At 37.5% G+C, this 27,600-nt stretch overlaps 1 protein-coding gene across 1 annotated transcript; it reads left to right on the forward strand.

The window, feature by feature from the left end:
* The first annotated feature begins 92 nt into the window (after positions 1–92).
* tapt1a (transmembrane anterior posterior transformation 1a) lies at positions 93–26,867 on the forward strand. Its single transcript, XM_053323486.1, has 14 exons — positions 93–282; positions 3,991–4,121; positions 6,056–6,174; positions 11,976–12,138; positions 12,869–13,004; positions 13,570–13,667; positions 14,068–14,137; positions 15,381–15,461; positions 16,438–16,547; positions 16,705–16,764; positions 16,866–16,934; positions 17,054–17,130; positions 18,506–18,675; positions 23,727–26,867. The coding sequence occupies exons 1-14, from the start codon at positions 93–95 to the stop codon at positions 24,035–24,037; spliced, it is 1,785 nt and encodes a 594-aa protein (XP_053179461.1). The 3' UTR covers positions 24,038–26,867.
* The last annotated feature ends 733 nt before the right edge of the window (positions 26,868–27,600 follow it).

Here is a 27,600-nt window from a genome sequence, read left to right on the forward strand (position 1 = left end):
GTTGTTTTTTTGACTTCTTTGACGTGACGTCGCTGGTCATGACGTTCCTCGCCGTGACGTTGCGCAGGGTGACGCGGCGGCCAAAAGTAAAGATGGCGGACTTGTCGGGGACCGAGCTGTCAGAAGAGAAAGAAGCAGAAATTGAGCTAAAAAAAAGACAAAAACGACCGTGGGATGATTTGCACAAGTCGGGCAAAATCGGCATAACCCCCCCGCTGCCGGAGACGTTGGGATTTTACGATATAAGCGCTGTCAGGAGGGAGCAACGAGATCTGTCAGCAGGTAAAACGTCGGGTCCCCCCTTAAAAATGACACTCCTGAGCTTTAGCCACAGCTAATAACACCTTCAGCAGTAAAAATGGGTCAAATACTGTATAGGGTAAGGTTTTTTTAAAGTCGTGTAGCATTGTGACTACCGTGCCTTCGTCAATAAGTTTAAAAGTAGCAGTAATATTAAAGCGTGAGTTTTTAAAAAATGGCTCATGAGCAGCTTGTTGTTGACAGTCAAAAAAAAAGAAAAGTCTCTCCTGTTTTGGTTTTTACTCACTAAACTTGCAACTCAAAACAACTCTGTGGCCGAGACAATACAGACATTACTTTAACCTAGCTTTGAACCATTCTCCTTTACTTTGGAGCTACTGTAGTAGTTATGTGTAAAAGTTTAGTTTGACATGGCGCCGCTTGTTACCCAACTTTACCCCCCCCCCCGTACTCTGAGGTGCTTAACCTGACCCCCCTTCAAAGCATACTTTAACCCCACCTTGTTATCTTCCCTATTGAGTTGTGGTGAAAGTATAGTAACAATAAAAAGGGGCATTAAAAACACTATTATCTTGCAAAAAATGTACTTAATGAAGTTAAAGGTAGGGTCTGTTAAAACAACAGTCCTGTTTCCTAAATGAACTCTGTAATCAACCCTCTCTGTTCATACTGGCTATTAAAAGACCACTCTCAAATGCACAGTTAATATAAGTGGACTACAATGTGTGTTAAAAGTTTATCTGAAGCTTATATGAGACTTCAGCACACTGAGTTAGTCATATGAGGTGAATATCTGCTACATTTAAAGTCTTTTTAGCATCAAATTCCCTCTTTGTGTTTCCCTGTTGAGCTGTGGTTGAAGTATAGTAACAAAAAGAGGGACACTGGCACTAAAAAGACTGTAACCTTGCATGATATGTACTTGATTTGCCTATTCTTTATGATTGAAGCGTCATATATTAGTTTCAGATAAACTTTTAAATACATTTTTACTAGTTATCTCTACCACGCCTCAGCGAAATGATGACCTAACTTAAACAACTGAGGTGGTGCTACGCAAAACACAGCTCTAACAATAAGGGACATTATTTGAGAGGGGGAACAGACTTCGACATAACACCTGTTGCTGCTTAACTTTAGGCACTACAGTGAGCAGGAAAGCTAAAGTTACATGTTTTTAACCACTTATTCTTCACTTCACGGTGTCCAGAGATCTGGTAGCTTCTGTGTTGATTTTCTGTGTGACCAAGGACAGGTTCACAATTTTACAAGTCTGTCTTAAAATACTCTGAAAACACATTGAAAGGGAGGTTTTACTCACTGTAACCTTCCCTCTCTGTTCATACTAGCTATTAAAAAATCCCTTCCAAATGCACATTCAATATAAGTGATCTACAATGTGTGTTTAAAGTTTATCTGAAGCTTATATGAGACTTCAGCACACTGAGTTAGTGATATCAAGTGAATATCTGCTACATTTACAGTCTTTTTAGCATCATATTCCCTCTTTGTGTTTCCCTGTTAAGCTGTGGTGGAAGTATAGTACACATTTTTGCATAGAAGAAGGCTTGTGGAATGTGGCCCACATCATTTACATTGTATGCATTATGAAAACATCCTCTAATGGTTAGTATGAACAGGAGGAATGATCACAGCCAACAAAACCTGTTTCAGTGTTGATTTGGACACCTGACTGTTGTTTTAAGACAGTACTGTAACTTAGTACTGTACTTAAACAATTTTTTTGACAATCACTTTTAAGCAAAACTCGTAAGATACCATCCTGGTTCCTGCCTTTCCTTCTTTCTCTTATATGATGAATATATATTATATATATGAATATATCTGGGTTCTTCTCTGTTGGCTGGAACAGACAAATTGATTTATGGAGAAAATAAACAGCAGATTTATCATTAATGAAAGCAATAGTTAGTTGCAGCCCTACTGTTGTGGCATCTCACCAATATGTGGTTGACACTACAGCTTCAACAATGCAAGATAATGAAACCACAATCATTTAAAAAATTGATTAATTAGTTTGAGCAACAAATAACATTTCTCTGGTTCCAGCTTCTTAAATATATGGAATACTTTCTGGTTTCTTTAGCTTTGTATAATAATTAACTGAATATATTTGGTTTGTGGACTGTTGGACAGGGTACAAGATGACATTTTAAGTTGCATCTCCCGCTTTGTGAAACAGAGATCGACATATTTCAGCATTTTCAGAACTTTTAAGGACCAAATAACGAATCAATTAATTAAGAAAATAATCAATACATTAAGTGGTAATGAGAGTAATCATTAGTAACAGTCTTAGTCGACAGTTTGTGAAGCTGACAGGCCACAATCTTCTGCACACTGAAAGCACATTTATCAAACCATGGCTATTTTGAAAATTGATTAATTAGTTTGAGTAATATTGAATATGTTCTGTATTTAGGTTGTGGACTGTTAGTAAGGACAGAAGAAGACATTTTAGGTTGCATCTCGAGATTTGAGAAACAGTGATCGACATATTTCACCATTTTCTGAGGGAAATAATCAACATATTAAATGATGAGAATAATCATGAGTAGCTGTCCTAGCTGACTTTTTGTGAGACTGACAGACCCCAATCTTCTGCACGGTGAAAGCACATTTATCAAAATTTGTCACCTTATCAAATGTCGTAGTGTAGCTAAAAGTCCTAACTGGGTCAACTGGTAAGCGTACTTTATGGGCCCCACACACACACACTGAGCCTGCACATTGTTCATTTATTTAACCGTTATTCTATTTTATGTGAGTGTATGTTTGAGCAGAGTGAATGGAAACAGTTTTCTTTTATGAGAGATAGCAAATTTTGTTGTATATGAACATGCAAAGAATAAAGGCATTCATCCATTCATATTAAGTTGGGCACACACCAGGAAAACAACACTAAATAAATAAAGGCATGCTTGTGGATACTTTAAAAATTTACTTGAACCCTCCGTTCTGTGTGACTCTCACAGCAAAACTGTTGCAAAGTTCAGCCAACATTACACCGTTAGGTCACGAGATGCTGAATGCACAGCGAACTCAACTCTGTGTTGAGCTCATGAAGTGTGACATGTTTGACAGGTTCTCACAGGTTCAAGTCAAGTGGAAAATATCTGCAGACAGTATGGGGGGCATTTAGGGTAATGACAGCCTGAGACGGTTCAACAGAGACTACAGCGACTGCAGAAAGTCTTTAGTCGTGTATCCCGAGTTTTTTTATTAACCTTCATTTTAATTTAAAGAGTTTCTAAGTTTATCCTGCACCATAATCTAATCAGTGTTTTATTTTGAAATGCCCTTAAATAAGCGACATGCCTTGCTTGATTCAAAGGTACAGTGTGTTACAGGGCAACAGTGGTTGCATTATGATATCAGTAGTGGAGCAGAGTAGTGGAGAAAGTCCATATTGAAGTTAAAAACCTCTCTTTGTAACTTAACCGTCTCTCATTACAGAGGATGAGGTGAGGCAGGATATACATACAGAACTTCACGAAGCATGCTCAGCTTTATGCACTGAATCAAACAGTGAGTTAAGAATATTGCCAGTCCTCCAGTTTCCACCGCCCAGAGAAGTTTCCTCCTCTTTCACTTTGCGGTGTGACTCTCCAAAAGGTTGGCGCTCTCATTGTGTCGATAGCGGTGTGTTGTAATTGTTGCAGACAATGGCCTTGTGCTAACACTGTTTTTGCTCTCACGTTGTTCCAGATCCGTCGTTGACACGCTTCATTTGCACGGAGCTCACCAGAGGCTACTTCCTGGAGCACAATGAGGCAAAGTACACCGAGCGCAGGGAGAGAGTTTACACATGCATGCGTATTCCCAAGGAGCTTGAGAAGGTAGGGTATAATAAAAGCCCTTAACGCTGCCCCCCACCTTTTAACCTCAGTTATCTCTGTCTGGTCATTCATAAAACAGCACATACAAGACACGGCCATATTATCATTTCATAGACCAAAAAAAAAAATCCAATCACTGTTTTAAATGAGCTATTTGTTTTCTTATTTTATTTTATTTTATTTAGACATGGTCTGATTAGGTTTGCAGTTTTTAGACTTGGTTAAAGTTTATATTGATCGTTACCTTTAATTTAATTTATTTGATGACTAATTATTTAGAAAATTATATTAAGATGAATGAATAACAACAGTAATCATTACAGGCAGACCCAACTCCACCTACATCATACACATATTATTTTTTTATACTAATAATATATGTTTGTGAAGCAGCAGTGTGTAAAACAGCATTTATGTTACCACGTGCTGTAGAGTTTATTTTTGTTGTTCTTCTTATGAGCCAGCAGGTGGCAGCGTTGGAGTTCATCTGAAGTGCATCACACTTAATGCAGTCTCTTTTCAAGAATCAGTGTCTTACAATCACCTCTTGTTAATTATCATCTTTATTGTATACTACTACTACTACTGATGATAATGATAATAACAATAAAATGTATTTATATAGCACTTTTCACAGACTAATGTCACAAAGTGCTTTACAAGGGATAATATAAAAGATATAAAAAGATATTACAGCAGTCCACACAAAACAGACAAACGCAATGATAAATATAAATATAAACCTCTGACCTGTTTAAAATAATAACTTAAATTACTGTGATGTATTAAAAAGCACAAATCAGCTATTTAGGCTTTATGCTTTATATATGGGGTACAGATCTTAATCTATTTTCAGAGTTACATAGGCTCCATTTCTCAGCATAAATGGGGTCCTAACAAGTGAGCCCAGGTTCACGTAGCGCTCTCTGGCTCGGTTTTTCCCCCCTCAGCCCTGGGGCAGGAGAGGAATGTGTGTAAACATAAGAGAACTCAGTGCCTTGACTATGTTAAGCAGCACTGACCAACTGTGTGGATACCTGACAAGGCCCCCAAGAAAAGTCACACAGCATCTACCAATGAGAGACAAACCCTCCCACCAGCTTTTCCCAATACTACAGCTTCAGTGCTGTCATGTTTTCTCAGTTAGCAGTGGGTGTCAGAGGACAACAGATGCTTTTTTTAATGTACTGCTCTTAGAATAATCCTTCTAAAAATGTCAAGGAAATGGCTTATCAAATATGGGAAAATGTGAAGGTATGTGCCTGCTGCTGAACTGATTTTAGGCCTGAACCTTTTTTAGTGGTTTAATTGGCTTTTGGTTGGCTTTTCTTCTTCTACGCAAAGTGACACAAAATAGGTGAATGACTCAAAAAATGTTAGAGTTGGAAGTGTGTTGGAGTTGATGAGCCTATAGATGATGATCTAGCTTTATGTTTATTTTAATTGAAAAACAAAAGTGTTAATGAGCAAAAGTTGTACCTCAGTTACCTATAATATTCTACTTCTTCTACTTCTTTATATTTTAAAGATTAGACATTTTTCAAGATAGGTGGATGTAATGCTTACTCACTGTATTGTTTACACTGACAATCGGAGGTATGTGCCTGCTGCAAAATTTCTTTTAGTGATTATTAGCTTTTGGCTGGCTTTTCTTCAGATGCAAAGGAGACATGAGAAAGACAATTACTAAAAAAAAATGAGTTTCTCTCATATTATTAAAATTTTAATGTAAAACAAAATTAGTTTTATTCAGTGAAAGTTGTACCTCAATTACCTACCTAATATTTTACTTTGTTGTTCAGCATGGAAAAATACTTGTTGATCTTTCAAAATTACACATTTTTAAAGGCAGGTGGATGTGATCCTTATTCACTATATTATTCACACTGAAGATTATTGTTTGACTCTGATGTATTTGTGTGTAACTTTTACAGCTGATGACATTCGGCTTCTTCTTGTGCGTGGATGCCTTCCTGTACGTCTTCACTCTGCTGCCCCTAAGGGTGCTGCTGGCCCTGCTCCGCCTCCTCACCCTGCCATGCTGTGGCTTCAGGTCAGAGCCAACACACACATACACCCACACACACACACACTCACAGACACTCTCACACACACAAACACATAAGAGTAAAAACATAAAATTATACCTTTGTGAAGGACTTAAAGGATATAGCGACAGACAGCAGCTCATAATCTGTATGAGTACATGTTTATATAAATGTGTGGGCAGCACATTACAGCTAACAACAGGAAACAGCTGATATTAGCGTAAAAACTGACTGTAAACTTCATAGTTGTTATGTTTTTTGTATTTATGTCTATATTCAAAGAGCTTTTGTGTTCTGCTGTGTCAGTATGACCCCGTATTTATTGTCTAATAAACTGTAAAACATGACAATATCAGTTATGTATATATTATTTCTCTCAATATTAAGGCCACAGTAATTTGTCAAGATTAATCTTCGTTTATTTAATATGCACATTTTAAAAAATTATACCACCCTCCATTTACACTATTCTGATAAATCTATAGCTAAAACTTAAACTTACACCAAATATGATTTTTTGGTTTAATTGTTTTTGTCCAAAAAAAAATACTCTCAGTTGCAGCAGATTCAGTGTTTTATTTGAAGAGGAAAATGCCAGAATTGTGGTCACACCTGAATTTCTAGAAGTGATGAATCTCTCCTTGTTTTCCACATTCACACACACACACACACACACACACACACTCACACACACAATCACACACACTGTGGCTCTGCTTTGATCTGTAAAATGTTGAAAATTACATTTCATGTGAATTTAATAGAAGGAATGGCATTAACCTCTCATTCAGTAACTATTACTATGCTATTTTTTGTTACCTAAATTTATATAACACCATCCTAAATTTACACAAACAGCTCAGAGGGAAGGAGACTGAATGGCTGCCTGTGAGTGTCAGCACAAGAGATAGACGATATAGATTATAGGTCAAGTCTGCTCTGATTTCCTTATATTAGAGTATAGTCCAAAAATGAGAATATGATTGATCATTATATGAGTTTGATATGACACAAGTGTAGATAACCCTTAAATTCTGTTTCTGTTTCATAATTAGTCTCTACACCAATTCACATTCATAAATTCCCCATCAGTCATTAATATATGTTTGATTAAGAGCAAACAGATTGTATTCTATTTGTTTATGGGGGAAAAAAGACATTCACTATCACTTTATTAAGCTCTTGGAGAACATTTTATAGAATATTATGAATTTGAAGTCAAATTTGTATATTTGCATAAATGTGCATCAGCTGCCCAACATTTTTTTTTCTTAAAAAAGATGCATTTTATTTCCATTTTGTATACTGTGGGTCATATTAGGAAAGGTCCAGCTAACAGATAATGTGTGCAGGGTCTTTTTTAGAGCTTTAAAAAAAAAAGTGTAATATTTGACCCTGAACAGTATGTAAGGGTTAACTGAATACAACTTGTCAAAAATAGAGACTGTTGAATCTACTCTGGGAGTCAAAACCATGTATGATTAAATGTGCAGCCCCACTGGTACATAAAAGAAAAGATAAACATGTAGCTCTATATATACATCAAATGAACTAATAATTTATGCGTTCACACAAATACATTCATACATACAACCCTATTGTACAACTTGTATTCAGATTGTTCTGGTTTGGTACATGAGCATGATTTGTCTAAAAATAAATGCAACACTTGCTGTCTTCCTTTTTAAATGTTGTTGAACAGACTGAAAATTGAAACATTATTATTGAGCTCAACCCGCATGAAAAGGCCTTGTGAAGTATGTTTGTACGTCCTCCTTTCAAACATGGTCACGTGTAACTATTAGTTACTACTTTTAACAGATAATGCCAGCTATAAAGGCATGATTGTATAGTTTCTATACACGGTTGTTGTAAATAAGAAATGGTTTAATCTATTACATGAATTAAAATGAGGCCTTTTTGCTCATTCTGATATACTGCTTGTATCAGCTACTGTTTAAGGGTTTGGCTTATTAGTCGACTACCTCTGTGTTGATCTCTTGCCCATCATTATATCAGGTGTTTAAATTTTCCCATGCAGGTCTGCAAAGTGTTTAAATCTATTTGATAGAAAATTACAAAACCACACTGGTAGTTTAAGCCCAACTCTGTGTATCTTTCTATAAGTTTACATATGGTTTTATACTCTATATTGTAGAATATAATCTTCTGATATACAGTGAGTATGTTCACTCTAAACACATGTTTACACAACCCGGCCAGTACTCTATGAATCATTCAAAAAAGAAAAATTGAATAGCTGTGCAGTAAGCAAACAGCTTCAGGGTACAAACACCTAACCGACCAATGGGCACCCCCCTCCGCCCCCCTCCCCTTGTCCTCATGCCCGCCTCACTGTCTGTCTGACTCTGCCCTTGCCTTCCTCCCCCTGCAGGGCACGCACATGCCCCTACTGCAGAAGAAGCAGGTACGCTCCCATGAGCCCATCGAGGCTGCATTAATGTTACCACTGTCCTGAACTGGCCTCCACACTCATTCACCAGTTTCTCCTCATCTCCATCGTCGTGTCTGTTAATATGTAGAGCTTGGCCCCAAAGCACGTGATGTTTCATTGTCGAAGCCACAGCAGCCATGTTGGTTCCTCGATTTTTTTTTTTTTTTTTGTTTTATTTGTTTTTCATACCCGTCTAGGGAGATTTGCTGAGCATGCGTGCTCATTCTCATCCCCATGTTGCTTGTCAGTGACACAGCTGCACATGCTCAAACTGGAGGGCTGCCTAATAACACCAGACTGTTGATCGCTGAGCAGCTCTTCTGGAGCAGTTTGGAGCTCAGTAGCCTTGACTTGAAGAGTATTTCTCAGCAGTATTATAAAAGAAGGAAAAACTCTGATTATTCACCTTCCCTTGTACAGATATCCCCAGCTACTCCACAGACGCAAAACACATATTTTCTTCTGTAACAAGGTTTTACATCAAAAAGCTCCCTCTTGCTTAATGCATACTGCTAGGGTAATACAGTATGAATGGCGCATAGAGGCGGCTACTTGGAATGCAGCACGATAGCCGACTGCACCCAAACATAATATTCATGTTATGGAGATAATGCTTGTAGACCGGAGATACTGAGCTTTGTGCGGACTCCATCCCTGACCGGCTGCAGCAGTTTTGCATCCAGAGAGCAAAAATGTGTGTTGAGGAGAGGATACAATGAGAGGAGTTAACCATCTGAATACTAAAGCAGATATTTACCAACATGTGTTTTTTTTTTCTCCTTTTTTGTAGGGGAGTGTAATAATATTGATTAGAGCTGAAATAAGGAATCCATTATTGATGAGTTAATTGACAATTAATCTATCAAAGTTCTCAATTTTATATTATTTTAAATTCAATATCTTTGGGGAATTACTACTCATTTTTTTCACTAGAGGTTTTTTTTGCCACAGTGTTTTTATTTAACTTTTCACATTTTTGTATACCACCATGTGTATAGTCACTGCTCTATGAACATGGAGAAATAAAAAATATTAAATAATAATGATAGAAAATTCTATATACACATTTTTGTAAACACACATCCATTACTAAAGTTTAAATATGAATAATCAAATAATTTTAAAAAATGTAGGTTATCTCATAAATCTGATTTGTTTTTTTTACCCCATTACTCTTCCATTTTATACACCCCTCACTCTTTTATCTTCTGTTACACTTCCTTTAATCTAGGAGAGTACACATTTTTATCTACTCTTAGTTACTGTTGGTAATTCATTAGTAAACAAAATCATTTAAATCACGTGATAAATATCAAAAAAAGGGGATTACATGAATATTTTGACCACTGGATGGAGCCATAGCAGCAGGAAAGCAAACTAAAGGAACTCAGGAACTCTTAATGATATTTGATTATAGCCCATTTAATCTGCATCTTCTCTTTTTGTGATTAGTATAGATATAAAAGAAAACAATAAGGGTTAATGATTTTAAACTAGGGTCAACTCATCATAGTTACAGGAAATAAATGGTACATTCAAAGGAAACTCCAACCATTCTTTTCTTCCAATTCATACGATGGCAATCACTGTCTTTTATTCTTTCGGACAAAAAAAGGCCCAGATCTTCATTTCATCTCGTTCTCTTCGCAGCTCTGCGCTCAGCTGCTCACAGATTCAACCGACAGTGAGACTCTTGATTAAGCTAATTTACACATCTTCTCCAACACAGGCCTTTTTTCTTTTTTTTTTCTCAGGTTGGAGTCAGCTCTTAAAATACTTCAGATATCAGATAACCACCTCTTCCGTCTGAAATATGATCTCTTTTCCTTTCTTATGTGTTTTTTTGTTGTTGTTTTTTTTTTAAAGTGTAAAGTAAAGGGGAGCGCTGTTAACACGACGCAAGATTAATCAACAGTCGCTTAAGTTAATTAAGGTAATGGTGGCTGCTAGAGTAGTTCATTGTTGTTCTGCTGTGTCTTGTGCATTAGTGAGTTGGTCCAGGATTAGTGTGCGTGTGGTTTATAGTGATTTCATGGGAAATTTGACAACAGTATCTGTAGAATAGTCTTTAACATGAAACATCACTATGAAAGTTATTGTAACACATCAGAAGTCACCTTTCCTTCATGAAAACCTGAATATTATTGCATATATATATATATATCGATATATATATAATACTGAATTTGTTAACAAGGCAGCCTGTGTGGTGAGTAGATGAAAGATATTTTTAATGCTGTAGTTAGAAAGTGGGTGCAGACATGTAGACCAGTCACAGAGCTGACATGGCAATATGTTGGAATTAAGCTCTCTGGCTCTTCCCAGTTATCCCTGTCATAGTAAATACTAAATAATCGGTCCTATGGATTTGTCAGCCCTCCTCTTAACATGCTCCCAAGCTGCCACTGCCAACCACTGCCATTAATTATGAAGCTTCACATGTTTGAAACACAAGTTATTACCCGTAGAAGACATGCTTTGTTGTTCCTGCATTATGCGACAGCTTAGCCAGTGTGTTTTTCCTCCATCTATTCACCCAACTCCATTAGAAACATTTCTGTCCAAAATGCTGTTCCTATTTTTGTGATGCAGGTGATATTTACAAAACAAGGATAGATTCTCCATGCTCAAAATAGTATGATTCTTTTAGATGCATTGTGGGATGTTTGGCAGATTCAATAAAGAAACAGAGAGCCAAAACAGAGACATATTAAATATAAATGGTGATCTTATGAATTAGATTTTTTAGTATAAAGCAGATACTAACTTCAATATTTCATAATGTGTTTTTCTGTTATCATTGCATGTTCCCATTCCCCTTGTGTGGAATATCTAATTTTGAACAGAAATGGACTATTTATCCCAGTATGTGTTGTTCTCCTGTTTTCCTTGCATGAGATGAATAGCAGAGATCTTTGGTGAGCAGCAGCATTAGTCAGTGATACTGTTCATCTGTTCTTGTAATGAATCTTCAGACAGCTCCCTCCTCACTTGGCTTCTTTCACTGTGCGTCAGTAGATCTCAGTATCACTGAAGTTTTTAAAATAGTGTCAGTGCTGTAAATGCATGTATGCATTCAAATTCATACATAGCTCACTAAAAATGTATGTTTGTCTGCATACATGTATATTGTAATAGTGTAAACAGATGTAATTGCTCACTTAGACGCTATATTGAATGCTTATGTTGTGTGCATGCAGATATACAGGGTATACTACACTGTGTATCTCAGCATGCAAGACTGCATTCAAATACACAATAATGTACTGACAAGTTGTAGAAATGTGTCTAAATAATCATATGCAGTTACTATAAGTGAATGTTTTTGTGTGTGTGTGTGTGTTTGGTTAGCGGGTCCCGGCTGCTGCAGCCAGCACAGGTGTGCGACATGCTGAAGGGCCTGATCCTGGTGCTGTGCTTCTCCATGATGCATTATGTAGATTACTCCATGATGTACCACCTGATCAGAGGACAGTCAGTCATCAAACTCTACATCATCTACAACATGTTGGAGGTACATCATATTTTTTATACACCCAAATCGCCTCATAGTAACGTGTATCTGTCCAGTATGCATCATAATGGTGCTTAATAGCTGTGCTTATTGATGCCAAGCTGCAGATTAGTGTGATCGAAGAATACCATCAGGTGGTCTGATCACTTGGTTACAGTGAGCAGTGAGATAATATAGAGCTAATATTAGCTTATAGCAGATGTATCCATTTTGGTACATTACTTGGCCTACAGGTGAAAGGAAATTGCAGGACAGAAATGCCAAATATATATCTTGGAGATATATAGAAACCATGTTGCTAGGTAATCAGTGTACTTTACCCTGACACATTATTGATGCCTTGGTAGACACTTGTAGGAAAGTCTTGATGTTGTAAATGTTGAGCTGCACATTTGCTGCACATTTGATGTATTTGGGGACCAACTTCTATTTGATATTCGGTTATATTTGTTGTGTGAAGAGTAATTAATGTAACTGACAGGTGATACAATTGAGATCTAACACCAAAATGCCTAAAATGTAAATAAAGTGTGTGATGTAATTTCAAAAGAAAAGAAAACAAGGATGAAAAGGATGACATTCATATGGGTTTTCAAGCTGAATGACAATAATCTACCTTAGACCATAATGATAGCAACAAGATGTATAGATACTGCTGAAAAAAAGAGAACTACACTTCTTTTTGAAGCACATACTAATTGATTAAGTTCACCTGTCCTTCCTCTGTCAGGTAGCAGATCGCCTCTTCTCCTCCTTTGGTCAAGACATCCTGGATGCTCTCTACTGGACAGCTACAGAACCCAAAGAACGGAAAAGAGACAGTATAGGAGTCATCCCTCACTTCTTCATGGCTGTCTTTTATGTTTGTATCCTTCTTGTTCAAATTCACAGCAGAAAAATGTGTTTTATGTCCCAACAGGCAAGGATTGACGTTTGTGAAGTAAGATGATATTATGATATTTTGTGATTGACAGTTGACGTCTTTTCCTCTGTTTCTAACTTCCCAATGACGTAAAGTCTGATGAAATGCTCATAACTATTGTGTGACTTGTGAGCTCTGTGACCATTAGAGGGGATGAACAAAGTCAGCAGGACAGTCACTACAATTTATTTGATTTAGACTTTCTCCCAACTAGACGGACTAGAACTTAAAAAACTTGAACAAGTTTAATTCAGTGCACTATGTGTATATTTAGTTGCCTTCAGTGTTTAATGCTTAAATTGAATAATCTAAGCATGTAGCTGTGGCAGTGCAGAGGACAAATTACTTCTGATGGTCGCAGCTGGACTGCTTTGAAGTATTGTACTTGTGGTTTTGGTTAGAAGGTAGTCTGTTTAAACAGTAAGCTGCATTGCTTTTATCTAGATTTTTATGGTTGAGTGCTGAACTGCTTTTCATATCCATTGTTTTCCTGAGTGAATGTCCATTAGTCCTCCATGCCATCCTCATCATGGTCCAAGCCTCCACCCTCAATGTCGCCTTCAACTCACACAACAAGTCCTTGCTCACCATCATGATGTCCAACAACGTTAGTACCCCCCACCACACACACACACACACACACACACACACACACACACACACACACACATCCACACAAACACACTCCACAGCCAGTCATATGCAAACCTACTACTATTACACAAGTGCACACAACAATCTGTCCACAAACTGAAAAGCCTGATGTGATTCTTGAAGCAGCTACACATGCACACAAACAAAATATATGCACATGTGCCTGCAAACTGCATTTTATTTGAATAATATGTATGCTGATATATCCCAGGAAGATGGAACTTGACATGCCGGTGATGAAATGTTGCTGTTGTAGCTGCAACATGGCAATTTATCTTTTTTTTTATTTTCAGGATAGTATTTATGCCTAACTGCATTTCTTTCTTTGTTGTTTTGTGTTTTCTCAAACACAGTTTGTGGAGATAAAAGGAAGCGTGTTCAAGAAATTTGAGAAGAACAACTTATTCCAAATGTCCAACAGTGGTAAGATATTCATTGTCTTTTCATCATTCATTTAATTAATTATTATTAGTGTTGATTGTGTTGTTTCACTGTTTATTTGATGGAGTCTGTCTGCTCCAAATTTACACTTGTAAAAATATTCACAGAGAATAAGTGTCTCACAGTCGTTACCTAAAGGCTATATTTGCTTCACGAGCCCTTGGCTTCACTGCTTCAGTTTAACAATAGGGGGAAATCTGAAGAATATGTTGTACAAAATAAATATCTTTACTTTCTGATATCGCTCTTCAGAAAATGTGTCAGTTGTTTGATAGAAAGGCAAAAGTGTAAAATGTGACAGACCTGTTGAAATACTTTGTTGTTGGTTTCCTTTCAACATGTAAGTCATAAATGTGAAATCTAATAAAACTCAGAACATTTGTCTCTGCCCGGCAAATGCAACAATTTCTCTTGTGAAAAAGCTCATTATTAGCTAATCACATAAGTAACATGAGCTAATTTTATCAGTTTCTATTAGATAGATGTATGACAGAAATGACTTTACTCCTGGTAAAGATGCTTAGTTCAGTGAACCATAAATGTAAACCTTTAGAGCAAGGAACAACCAAAGCATACAAATGGTTACTCTCTCTTCCTCACATAGAAAGCTTTTACAAATCTATCCATGTTGCTTTAATAGGAAGAATACAAATGCAGGTATAGATTAAATTCCTTTTGCATTTATCCTTTAATTCCCTCGAGGCAGCAGGTTTTTTAAATTTTTTTTAATGTTAGTCACTCTCATTGTATTGTAATGACAGCAGAAGACAATAAGCTGTTATCAGCTGCCATTTTCCTCACCATTTTCACTCACAACCAGGAAGATTGACTGTTTATGGAGCCAGGCTTGGTCTTAAAGAGCATGGCATTATCTGAACAGATGATTGCATGCTAAACATCCTCAGCTGAGTCTTCCTTTTACTCTAGATGGATGTTTATAGCACCCATTACTTTGGTAAGACTAAAAGCTAATGTAGCTTTTATGTGCTGCTCTAATGAATGCACAATTACTCTTCAGTTACTTCACTGTGCATTTCTTAGCAACGTAATGCATGATAAAAATTGATGGATCTGTCTTATTGAAAACCTTCTTTTACACCTTTACACATATACAGCACAAGGACATAAAATGTGTATCAATGAAACGTTCTGCAGTTGTGTCTTAGCCATGTTGTTACAGGGTTTAGATACTGTAATTACAAATTTGATTAATTTATCTCGGCAGATATCAAGGAACGCTTCACCAGCTACGTTCTCCTGCTCATCGTTTGTCTCAGGAATATGGAGCAGTTCTCATGGAACCTGGGTAATTATCTGTTAGGGATCTAGTAAGAAGCATATATTAAACTTTAAAGGTTAAGATACTTCCATTCCAGCACAAGGGTCGGTTCTAGTCATGGTAAAGGTTCAGTCTGAGCAGCTCCTTTCCTTATATTTTTTGTTCAACCACTGCAACACCATGGGGATCTTTCCACTGCCGACAGAGCAGAGTGAGGGATGAAAGCTGGGTGTTTCTGTTTGACAGCTCTCTGAAAACAGTCAGCTCCTCCTGCCACTCTCCAAACCAGACCATCACCATAGATGACAGACATTGCCTGTCAACACCAATCATAGCTGATGCACTAATATAGTGAGGGCCGCAACCTTGTGTTGCTCAAGAGGCACACGAATCTCAACTCCTCGGTAATTCACTTATCCTGCATTGCTGTATTAGTGGTGTCCGCACTGCTTTGTTTACAATATGCAGTAATACAGTACCAAATCACTGTCTCTCCGCTAATTACCTACTTAACACCTCCATCACATCCATTTTAACTGTTAAAATGAGAAGTGTGAAATGAGAGCCAGAGCTGCTATGTACATTAAACATTGGAAATGTTTGCAAATATACCAACCTTCAGAAAAAATAATATTAAACTAAGTGTTTGTTCTTTTAAAGTGGGCCTATTATTTCTTTCCTTATTTTCAGTCATATATATATATATATACTGTATAGTGTTACAGTGTCAGATGTTTATATTAAAAATGGCCAAAGTGTCACATAATGAGGAAAATAATGTAAGTGCTCTCCGTGAGCAGTAATCACTGGCTTTAGACTGATCTAAATAAATTGGTATTGGAAATGAATTGTTAGTTGTACATGAGATGTAAAAGTTGCAGTGGGGCAATAGATGGTGTCACAGCTACAGCCCCACAATCCAGGAAACTTTCCTAGCATGAATTAAGTCAAAAACATTTTTATGTGTAACATTTAAACTTTCTTGTGTCATTTCTTCCCTCAGACCACCTGTGGGTGTTGTTCCCTGATGTCTTTATGGTCCTCACCTCTGAAGTTGCTGTTGACATCATTAAGCATGCATTCATCACTAAGTTCAACGACATCACTGCAGATGTAAGAGCTAAACCTGATCATTACTCTTAAAACAGCCTCAGTTAACAACTCGTCACAAATAGCACATGTGAACTGTAACACTGTACTCTATGTTGTCCACTGCCTTTCTTAAATGAGACTTGTTTGCTCCCTAACTACATTCTCGTCTCTGTCACAGGTCTACAGTGAATACAGAGCCAGTTTGGCATTCGATCTTGTCAGCAGTCGACAGAAGAATGTGAGCTGTCATTTTACTTGCATAAACAACATTGAGCCTACGCAGCTAATCAATGCAGTTTTGTTGAATGCTGTAACCTGTGCTTGTCTGTCACTGTGTAGGCTTGTACTGACTACAGTGACTCAGTGGCTCGGAGGATGGGCTTCATCCCTCTGCCTTTGGCTGTTCTGGTAAGAAAGGCTGCCTTCTGTCGCTGTTCACGCACTAAATACCAGTAAATAATTGAGTCTTATTTCCTACAAAAGCTACAAAATGTGAAACTCTGTTATGCTTTTTTGTGTTTTAACAGCTTATTCGAGTGGTGATGAGTTCAGTAAAGGTGCAAGGAGCACTGTCATACACATGTGTGTTCCTTTTTTATCTTGGGTAAGTATATTAAAATCATAGTGTTTGCTTTATTGTTTTTGCATTATTTTATTGAAGATTGCCCTTCTCAGCTTCTACAATTAAATGACCTTTTATGCCACACAATACTGCCCTCACACTGAACTTGACATTATTATTTTATATGCTGTATATATTTTAATCTGACTGGAAGAATGTGGTTCTGGAAGAGATTTAAAAGCTGAAACTGAAGTTGTTCATGCACACTAATCTGGTGCTCAGTATTTTGCGGTTCACTCCCTTTCCTTATTGAACTATAGGATCTTATCATAGAAGTCTGTATTTCTATATTTTAATTTCTTTACATAGGATTCATTTTGTCACGGATCAGCGAATGTTTGCATTGGGTTTTTTTGTTCATAGTGTGTTGAGTATGCACAGATACTCTCACACACATACAGACAAGCTTGCACAGCCTCGGCCTCTTAAATGCACACTAACACATGCAGGCACCGTCATAAACACACATTCACAGACATGCACGGTTACATAAGGATTAACACTTTACCCTCACGTTCACCCTGCGCTGAGCTGCTGATATCTGCGCTCATTCTCATTCGCTGTATCCCATTGGGCTTGTACCATTGAAGAGTTTCCCTCAGGGTGAAGAATACAATGTTGTCATCTCTAGTGCCATCTCTGGCCTCCCCTACCCCCTTATTTAAAAATAGCTCTGGCTTGAACAGACCGCTGTGCCTTGGCAAAGATTCAGCCATGCTGACATGCTCTCGGTCCGAAACACCCTGTCACAGCAAGCAGTGGTCCACAGACCTAAATGTGTCTGTCTCTGTCTGATCACGGTGTCAAGCTTAGGCCTTATAGCAAAGCCCATAAACACAGCAGGATGATACACACGAATATCTTGGTGTCAGTGGTAAGATGTGAACAGTGGCGATTTAAACCAGATGCTAGAAGAGATTCATTATAGCTGAAGCCCAGCTCAAGACAGCACTGACTTAACTCTGCTACATCTCCGTGCTGAAAACAGCAAAGGAGATTGGAACAGGCTGTTAATTTATGACTGTAATCGTAATCCTCATTATTTTGCAATTTATTGTCATCACAATTTTCCAGACTCTACAGTATTTTTTAACTTAGTGCAGAGTCCATCAACCAAATGAGGAAAAAGATGTATGAAATGTTTTAACGCTGCCAGCGAGGCAATATTTTGTGATTGATTGCACATATTTAAAGGAAAACCAACAAATAGAGTCAGATAAATGTGTAGCACTGCAGTGGAGCGTCTAACACTTTGTCAAGTCTTTATTGTTTTGTTTTTAAATTAGTTTCTACTCCAAGCAGTTGTAGAAGAAAGGGAAAGTCTAGGTCTAACTGCAGTGGTTTCTTCTCTCTGTAGGCTCGTTACACTGAAAGTGTTGAACAGTATCGTGCTACTAGGAAAGTCGTGTGTTTACGTGAAGAGGGCCAACATGGAGGACAAACTGTTTGAGAAACCCTCGACAGCTCCGTCCTCGTCTACGAAGACCCCCAGCAAAGCTGACCAGGCCACATGTCCGACACCTTCAGGTAAAGCACTCACAGCTCCACCGCATTACCTCAGACCAAGTTTCTATCAGTTTTAGCCAAATAATACAACAGTCTACTCGGAGATAATGGAGAGAGAATTTGGATACACATTATAAAAGTTAAAAGCATTTAAAACTTTTATTTATAGAGCTACTGCATTTTAAACAACTTACAAACAGTAGTTCACATCATGATCCTATTTATCCTGTTTTGGTCAGAGCAGGTACTGAATAATGTGTTCATTACTGTAACAGGGACAAAATACCGTTGGGTCAGGTTTATCTGAAGAGAGGAACATGCAGGTTGGCCTATTTTTAAGGGGGAGTGTTCAAATCACTCTACATAATTATTAAAATCTCTGTTTGATCACACTTTGTCCCTCTCCTTAAATACACTGTGTGGAAATATCAGTGTTCCTACAGTGAAAGTTTATATTTCCAGGCTTTTATATACTGGAACTACTTTTCCTATGTTACATTGTTTCTTTTTATATTATAAGAAAACAAATTTCTTGATTAAATAAGTCCATTGACATTGATGACTACTGTATTTGCCATACATACATACATACTATAATAAATAAATGTTTTAACCAATATCCCCAAATTAGTGCTAATACATTGGACACTGATGTTTTATTGAGCACTTTTATCCTCATCATGAAAAAGGTTGTTGCAGATGACAGACCGTCATTATTTTCACAAGCTATAGACACAAGCTTGTATTTATTAAACTTGAATTTTTGAAATGTTATAAGTTGTATATTATAAATGACTACATGCTGTTTTGGAGATGGGATAAGTGTGGAGTGTGTCCCTGTGGTTCTCTAGAAGGATAACTTGTACAGTAAATGAGACATCCTGGGATTTAATCTTGCTTTTGAATAATGCTCCATGTTGCTCTCTCCTTCCCACTCACTCGCTGATCTTTCCTGTCTCTCTGCACTTTGACACACTGTAAATAAAACAAGGGCATTACAATAATGTTCACACATGAGCAGAATACTCATTAGTCTGTGTTGCTTTCACAGAAAAGAAAGCAACTTTGTTCTCTCTCCAAGTAGAGGCTTTAATAATGATTTACAGTATATAAGAGCTAATTACTAATGTTTTCAAAGTGGTTTTGTCAATTTCCTGCACTGTAGATTCCAAAGAGACACAAGGTTTACCAACTCACAAGACCTAAGGGAAGAATCATGTTTATATTAACATTTTAAGGCATTTAGCTAACACTTAAATTAAAATGTTAGGCATTCAGCTGATACTTGTATGTACACAGATTTGTCAGCAGGTTGGAGCTCAGTTTCCAGCTTTAGGCAGATGTCTAAATATCAGATCATGATTCATCCAAAACACTTAAAACAAATGTATGTTTCCCAAATTATTTTTTGCACACAGTTTTATGCTCTAAGTGGTAACTTACCAAAGCAAACATTTAGTTCATTGATGAAGTGTTTCGTCCATAAAATGTCAGGACAAATTGAAAATGCTCTTTATAAGATAACATATTAGTGCTTGTTTTGTCACGTCAACTGTCAAAACCCCCCAAAAGATATTCACTTACAATTATATGAGACAGAAATGCAGCAAATCTTCACATTTCAAGAGCTGAAAACAACAAATGTGGCAAAAACTATCCAAATTATCAGTGATCAAAAGAGTTGGAGATTCAATTTCATTCAACAGACTAATCTTTTCAGTTGAACCTGTGTGGATCTGGTCTGTAATATAATATTTAAGTTAAAGCATTTTCATAGTCATAGTGAACTTTTTGTAGCAGTTTGATTAGGCCTAACACTTTAATTTGTCTAAACTAAATAATTATACTCAAGCCCGTTAACTTTGTACCAGCAGTAATTGAGATGGTTTAAGCACAAACTTTAGTGTTGATAGTCAGACAAGTCCATATTTTCTAATGATAGCTGAAGGTGTAAAGCAAGTTGGAGACTTTGAGTGACAGGAACTGTTGGGGTGCTCCAGCTTTGTTTTTCTAGATAACTATTATTGATAATCAATTAATTGTTGCAACTGTGAGTATTTGCTGCTTGTCTGTCTTGTGTGATAGTAACTTTAGTATCTTTGGCTTTTTTCATCAGACAATATAAAGATGCTACCTTGGGCTTCACAATATAATTATGTAACTTTTTTCATCATGAACATAAAACTGACATTTTATGGACTAAACTGTGCAGTGATAAAATAATCAGAATTTGAATTATTTATGAAAGTAATCTTGAGAAGCAGCTGTGTCTTAAAAATCATCCTGTATGTCACATCCAACGCATATCAACAGAAAAAAAAACAACTTATTTCCACTTTAATATATTTACATATGAATTCCTTCATTAAGATTCAAGTTAATATTTTGACAAATTGTTCACGGACCCTGCACCTACAGAAAGACACACACACACAAACACACACACAATCAGACACAGATTCGGAGGTGGCAGTATCTTCCTGTCATCCGCAGCCAAATCCCTGCAGATCTTTTCTCCCGTGTGTGACACGGACCCGCCCGCTGAGCTGAGCCAAGAGCTTTAAAAATGACAAAGATCCTGATGGTGCATCATGTCATATCAAACATCAAAGCTACCAATGCTTGAGTTTCAAATGAATCTGAAAGCAGCAGTAGCAGCTACAAGGCTTAAAGCACTACACTTCAACATACATAGTATAATAATAACCACTTTGAGGTGGTGGGAAATTAATGTCTTTCCTTCTGCTTCCCACATATTCCGCTGCTGGGATTTGACCAGCGACCTCAGATGCCACACTAGCTACTTTAGTCCGTGCCTCAAGCTTTACCTGCTTCTCAAGCAGATTCACTGCACAATTATGTTCTTCTGTATGTCATTTTTCTTTAGAGTGATCTGGATTCACATAACGTTATATAGACCATCTGTCTATACTGCATGTTTTTATCCAGAGGGCAGGAATGAGTAATGAGCGGTTTCACATCAGCCATTTGCTGAAGCGAAAGCCACATGGTGAAGTGAAAGAGAAATGATGTTGTTGATTCGGTCAGGTGGAACAGCAAAGTCAAACTATGTTTGTTCTTGGTCCAACGCATAGTCGACCGTGCCTCAGCCAACTCACAGCAAGAATATACAACTGTGATCACCTAATCTCAAACGGTGACCATCTCCAACATGTTCTGATCCCACCTTTAATATGTTCTAAGTCAAACCTTTAACCTTTATACTGTTCAAATTCTGACTCACATTTAGTCTCTCTACACCAATTCACATTCATAAATGCATAATAAATGGAAAAGACATTCACAATCACCATTTTATGGTCCAGGAGAACATTGTATAGAATATGATGAATACAACAAATGTTTGAATGCTAATCTGAACATTTGTGTATCATCTGCACAAAAATAAAAAAAACATTTTATTTCCATTTTTTAGACTGGGGATCATATTAGGAATGGCTGGCTCAAAGAAATGTGTATACGGTATATTTACAGCTCTCAAATGTAAAGAAAATGGTCAAATTTGACTTTGAACAGTATGTAAGGGTTAAGTCAAAATAAACCTGAAACAAGGGATGAAATAAGGTGTGGGGGGGGATGGATTTATATATTGACCATTGAAAAAGCAGGTCAATGCATTTCTCACTGACTCAGCACTGAATTATTCAAACAGAAGTGAAGAAAACCCCATTTTCTAATATTCTGTTGGCCTGCAATGATGCGGTCTATTCCTGTGACCGCTATCATATCTTAAATTATTTTTTAATGCCTTACTCAAACACACATATACAGTATATATATATACACACACAGTAGACTGCAGTAGTTCTGTACTGTAAAGTGTCAGTTCAGCTCTGTCTACAGTAAGAATTGGAGGTTTGTTGTAGCCGGATAGCCCGGGGCTGGGTGATGGTCCCGGTGGACCGTCTTGTTAATATCCAATGCGGCTTTGCTCAATTCTCTCCGATATAATGAATTATTCTGTTTGGTTGATTTCTAATGTAACTACACTCTTAAAGTTAAAAAAAAAGCCTGTGCAGTGTTTTTTCTTCACATAATTCGATGGATTGTGATAAGATTTAACTGTGAGGAAACATACCTCATTTCAGCTTTATGGTGACATTTCATTCTTCTCCCTCTGAGCTGTTTAGAAACTGTTGGCTGCAGGTTTTTTCACTCGTGGAGCAGACAGGTTGAATAACTTCCTCTCTCTCAAGCCACAACAACTTTCCTACTTCTGTTACAGGCTGAAGATTGTTGCCACAGCACATCACCCTCCTCCATACTGTATCATCTGTCTCTTCTTGCTCTAAAAATGATCTATTTTATTTGTTTGTCAAGCATCCTTGTATGTTAGACAGCAATGATTCATTCCCAGTTTGAAAAGCAGATGAAACAGCTTTTAAAACAGCTACAACAGGCAGCAGTAGAATAACTCAAGTATGGAGAATGGGCAAAAAATAAAAATGCACACACAAAAGAAGGATGACAACCGTGCAGAGGGTGATGGTTTATCTTCTAGCAAGAAGTTATATCCAATTTGCTGAAATGATACAATACAATTTACTGAATAAATGATAGGCATAACATTACAGTCATACATTATAAAAATATGCCAAATGTTCACTGGTTGCAGCTACCAAATATGGGGATTTGCTACTTGCAGTTATTGTAAATTGGATATCTTTGAATTTGAACTGTTGGTCGGAAGAAGTAGGTAACTACTGTATGTGAAAACCTGTTTCTGATTCAGATTCTATTTGAGTTTTATATTACAGTGCAACCCTAGAAAAGTCCACAGTCGCTGATAGAGAGGAAGAAAAACTGAACTGTCAGAGCAAAGTTCTGAACTGAGACATCGCTGTGCTTCACATGAAAGTGCAAACAGAAGTGGAAACATTTATAGTGAAGAGAAGGAAGATGGCATTTTAAGAGTTTCACAATCACATTGTCTAGCTGCTTGTGACCATGGTAACATAGTAGTAGTACCACGCTAATGCTACAGTTTCATTCACCCATTTGTCATCTTGTCTGTCTGCCAGAGTTAAATTTAAGTTGACTGCTCTTTACAGGTGAATCAAAGGTGGAGCAGATTCCCGTCACACCTTGCAGCACACCATCCTCTTCCTCTTCCTCCTTTGTGACCACTCAGCCGACTCCCAGGACTGACTTGTTTCCTCCGCCGCCCACTGAAACCTGCCCTGCTGCACTGGCTAGCCATCCTCCGATCCCACCGCCTGAAGCTGAGCAACCTGCAACCTCGCTCCCCAAAGAAGAAGAGGCTGAGGCACATGGAGACTCTGAACTGAAGCACAGGACTCCTCCTAAAAAGGACCTGCTGGAGATCGACCGTTTCACAATCTGTGGTAACCGCATCGACTGACCAGCGGGATGTAGCGATTAACCACTCAGGAAAGACGGAGCGCAAACGGTGCCTCAGCCTGGCTCTCCTGGCCAACAGCAGCAGAAAGCTGAGTATTTATTAAAGTCAGTGACAATACAGTAAGTTATTGTGAATGTGGACACACGGTGTCAGACGATCCTGCTGTTGTTGGTGCCTGAAGTCGACAAGTTTGACACACAAAACTTCAGCTGGCTAACAGCAGGAGAAAGAGAGTGTGACTGAGGCAGCCTAGTCGTCAGGATGAACTGACTTGTGTGTGTGAGAAAGTGTGTGTGTGTGTGTGTGTGTGTGCGCGCGCGTGTGGAAGTGTTAGGATGATTCAGTATTTAGAGTGAACATGCAGGTGTGAGGGTGTGTGAGACAGCGTATGTGTGAGCGTGACAGCACACAAGCACTTCTTGTCTGAGCAGCACTGGGACCAGAAGTCAGAAGTTTCTCAGTTCGCTCAGCAGCCAAAAAACAAACTTCCCGATTCTATTATAAGTAACACCTAAATAATTTTTCACTGTACCAAATGTTTACTTTCTCCTCAAGAAAACGTCATTTCGAAAAGTTTTTTTTTTTTCTTAATGAGTGTCATCCAACATATCAACCCAATCAGACACTGGGGCTACTTCAGCAATTTAGCACAGAAATTTAGATCTGGAATCAGTTTTTAAAAAAGTGTGATGTTCCTTTAAACACAGGACTTTAAGACAGTGGCTCCCAACCTGAAGGTCATGACCCTCAGAAAAAAAAGTAATATCTAAAATCTTTTTGCCCTTTTCCTACTGAATTAACTGGATAATCTCACTTTTTGGGGGGTCTCGAATGCAGAAAAACAAATGTAATCACTCTTGGGTTGAACAGGGAACAGCTGGTGAAGAGAGGTTGCAAAATAAGGCGTCACAAGCCAAAAAAGGTTGGGAAACACTGCGATAGGAATCACACACTGTTAATATTACAATCTATGCATTGCTGCTTGCTCCATTAACTGGTGAATACAGAGTATACCTCAGCGGGACTAGATTAAAAATTGAAGTGATGCATCTTTTCTTTTCTTTTTTTTCCAACATGGTTTGGCGACGTTATGAACTCAACTGAGAACAGTGACTTTTTAAAATTTAGAGCCTTAAGTAGAGCCTTTTGTTTACACAGCCAGCAGATGAAGCCATTCGCAGCCCACACTGAGCCCCACAGCGACCGAAGGACTTTTCATTACAGAACCAGTCAGCGTACGTCATTAAAACGCTGGCAAATTCTGACCGCTGACTCTAAAGTCTGCTGCTTCCATCAGCCGCTTATACACAGCCAGACTACTTTCAGACGTCCACTTTAACAAACGGAGAAGAACATTTTTGCTTTTTCGCTTGAAAGATGCAACAAAGCGCATATAGACACTGGAGATAAAGTTTTTTTTTTGTTTTTTTTGCTTGTGTAGGTTGCATTTTTCCATTATCTATGTCTCTAGACAAACATCATTTAAAATGTCTGAGATATAAATTATAGCAAAACAGGGTCATCATCACTTTGACTAATATAATACGGCATCCTTCGTCACTTACCAATGTCGCTTCATTAAAGAAATGGTACTTCATCTTTCATTACTTTTGATCTCATGAATGTTTGCACTGATGGGCCGCGTTGTGTTAAAAACACGACTGGTCATGTTTTCTCATCCGTCTTAGGACGATAGAAGCAATATTTCCACAACAAAATGCCTTTCTTTTTTTTTTTGCATGTGAATTTTAAAACTTGTTTTTTGTCGACTGACTTTGTGAAGTTGTTTGTTATTGATTTCGCCTTTTTCTTTGATTGCAAAACAAAATCTATTAAATACAATATCTACCCTACATTATTATCACATATTTACCATTTAAGCTTTCATTTGTGACTCGTGTGTGCAATCGAGTATAAAATAAAATACAATATAATTTTCCTAAAATTATATCAGCTTTAAAATGAGAGTTCAGGCCATGAAGCTCCAGCAGTCATGCCCAATATTTACATAACAGAGCTCAAGTCACTTTAGTTAATCTGATCAAAATTTATTTAAATCAATTAATAATGGTACGATATATAGTGCTTTGCCTTTATTAGAATAGTCGCAGCAATTTGAAGAATTACAAAGATATATACATGACTGATACAGAATATAATTATTAAGGTTATAAATGATCTATAGTCTCAAAACAAACAATATTAAATTTTAAAATCTACCTTCTAGTGCACTCGTCTAATCACTCCTACCATATTTGGGACTTTAAAAGGTAATTTTCTGCCTGGTTAAATGCACTCTATAACAAATGACATGATAATATATTTAAAGTTGCTTTGGTAAAAGCTGTCATAAAGTCATATTTTACATACAGCAGTAGGAAGATGATGTATATAGTGTAAAAACATATCTGCATTTGTTTGATTCAGTTTTTGAAAAAAGGCTCTTTTTAATGTTCATTACCATTGTAATAAGGAAGAAAGTTCTATTTTTGGAGCTGCCAAGTTGTGATTTGATAATATTTTTTTTTTGCGCATGAAACTTGACTCGTGGTTTTGTGAAATGCTTCGTCTCCGCTGGCTCGAGCTCGGCCTCGCTGTGGTCCCTCTGGCTCATGGAGCGTCTCGCTGCTTTATGTCCGCAGCGGAGATCCAGCTGTTTATAACTGAACCACAGCTGGACTCAACTCAGCTAACGGAGACGAGGCAAAAGTGTTCTTATGCAAGCTGCGATGGTCTGGTACACTGCCTGCTTTGTCTCATCAGTTTGGTTCCTTTATTTAATTCCTACCTTGATATTCTATGCTCCCTTTTGGATTAATAAAAGTTGGTTTCTCAAGTGTGTCATTTTAATGTTAAAATGTGAAAAATTATAATTGTCTCTGGTTCTGTTTTTACACTGAAGATATGTCACAAATCGCAGTCTCTTCTCTTTGCGTAGGAGTTGGACTTATTTTGAAAATTCTCCAATTATTTTGCATAAATATTGAGCGTCAGACTTCATGCTTTTCAAGTGCACTTAAATCAATTTGGGTCACGATGAGTCAAAACCTCCACATCTTGAGTCACATCCTCCAGATGTAACTCAAGTTTCACAGAATCAGTTTAATTTCCCACTCAGTACAGAAGTTTCTTGTCTTCCTGTTTAGTCTAAACTGCTTAGGAAAATAAGAATTGAACTGGATCATTTCCATTACTATAAGGTCATATCAAAACTGTTTTTATGAGTTTAACATTCATCAGCATATTTTTACATATGAACTAGCAAAAACCCCACATGTAGCTAAATGCTGATTCTGATATGAAATGATGATCACCCTTGGGACAAAGAAGATTACATGTGCCAGGTGACGAAATGAGAAATGTCTGTAAACCGTGTTTTTCCTGTGAGTGAATCGTGTCTTTCATATGTTACATTTACTTCTGCTTTCTTGTCTGCAAATAGATTTTGTGTATGAAAACAAGCAGCTCAGTTCTGGGTAAAGCTAGTCAGTGCCAAGAATGAACTTTCGTACTTAAATTTGAAGCCAATGAGAACTCCTGGATGTGCTGTGCAGGAAATCATA

This window comes from Scomber japonicus, chromosome 8 (assembly GCF_027409825.1).
Source record: "Scomber japonicus isolate fScoJap1 chromosome 8, fScoJap1.pri, whole genome shotgun sequence".
NCBI lineage: Eukaryota > Metazoa > Chordata > Actinopteri > Scombriformes > Scombridae > Scomber > Scomber japonicus.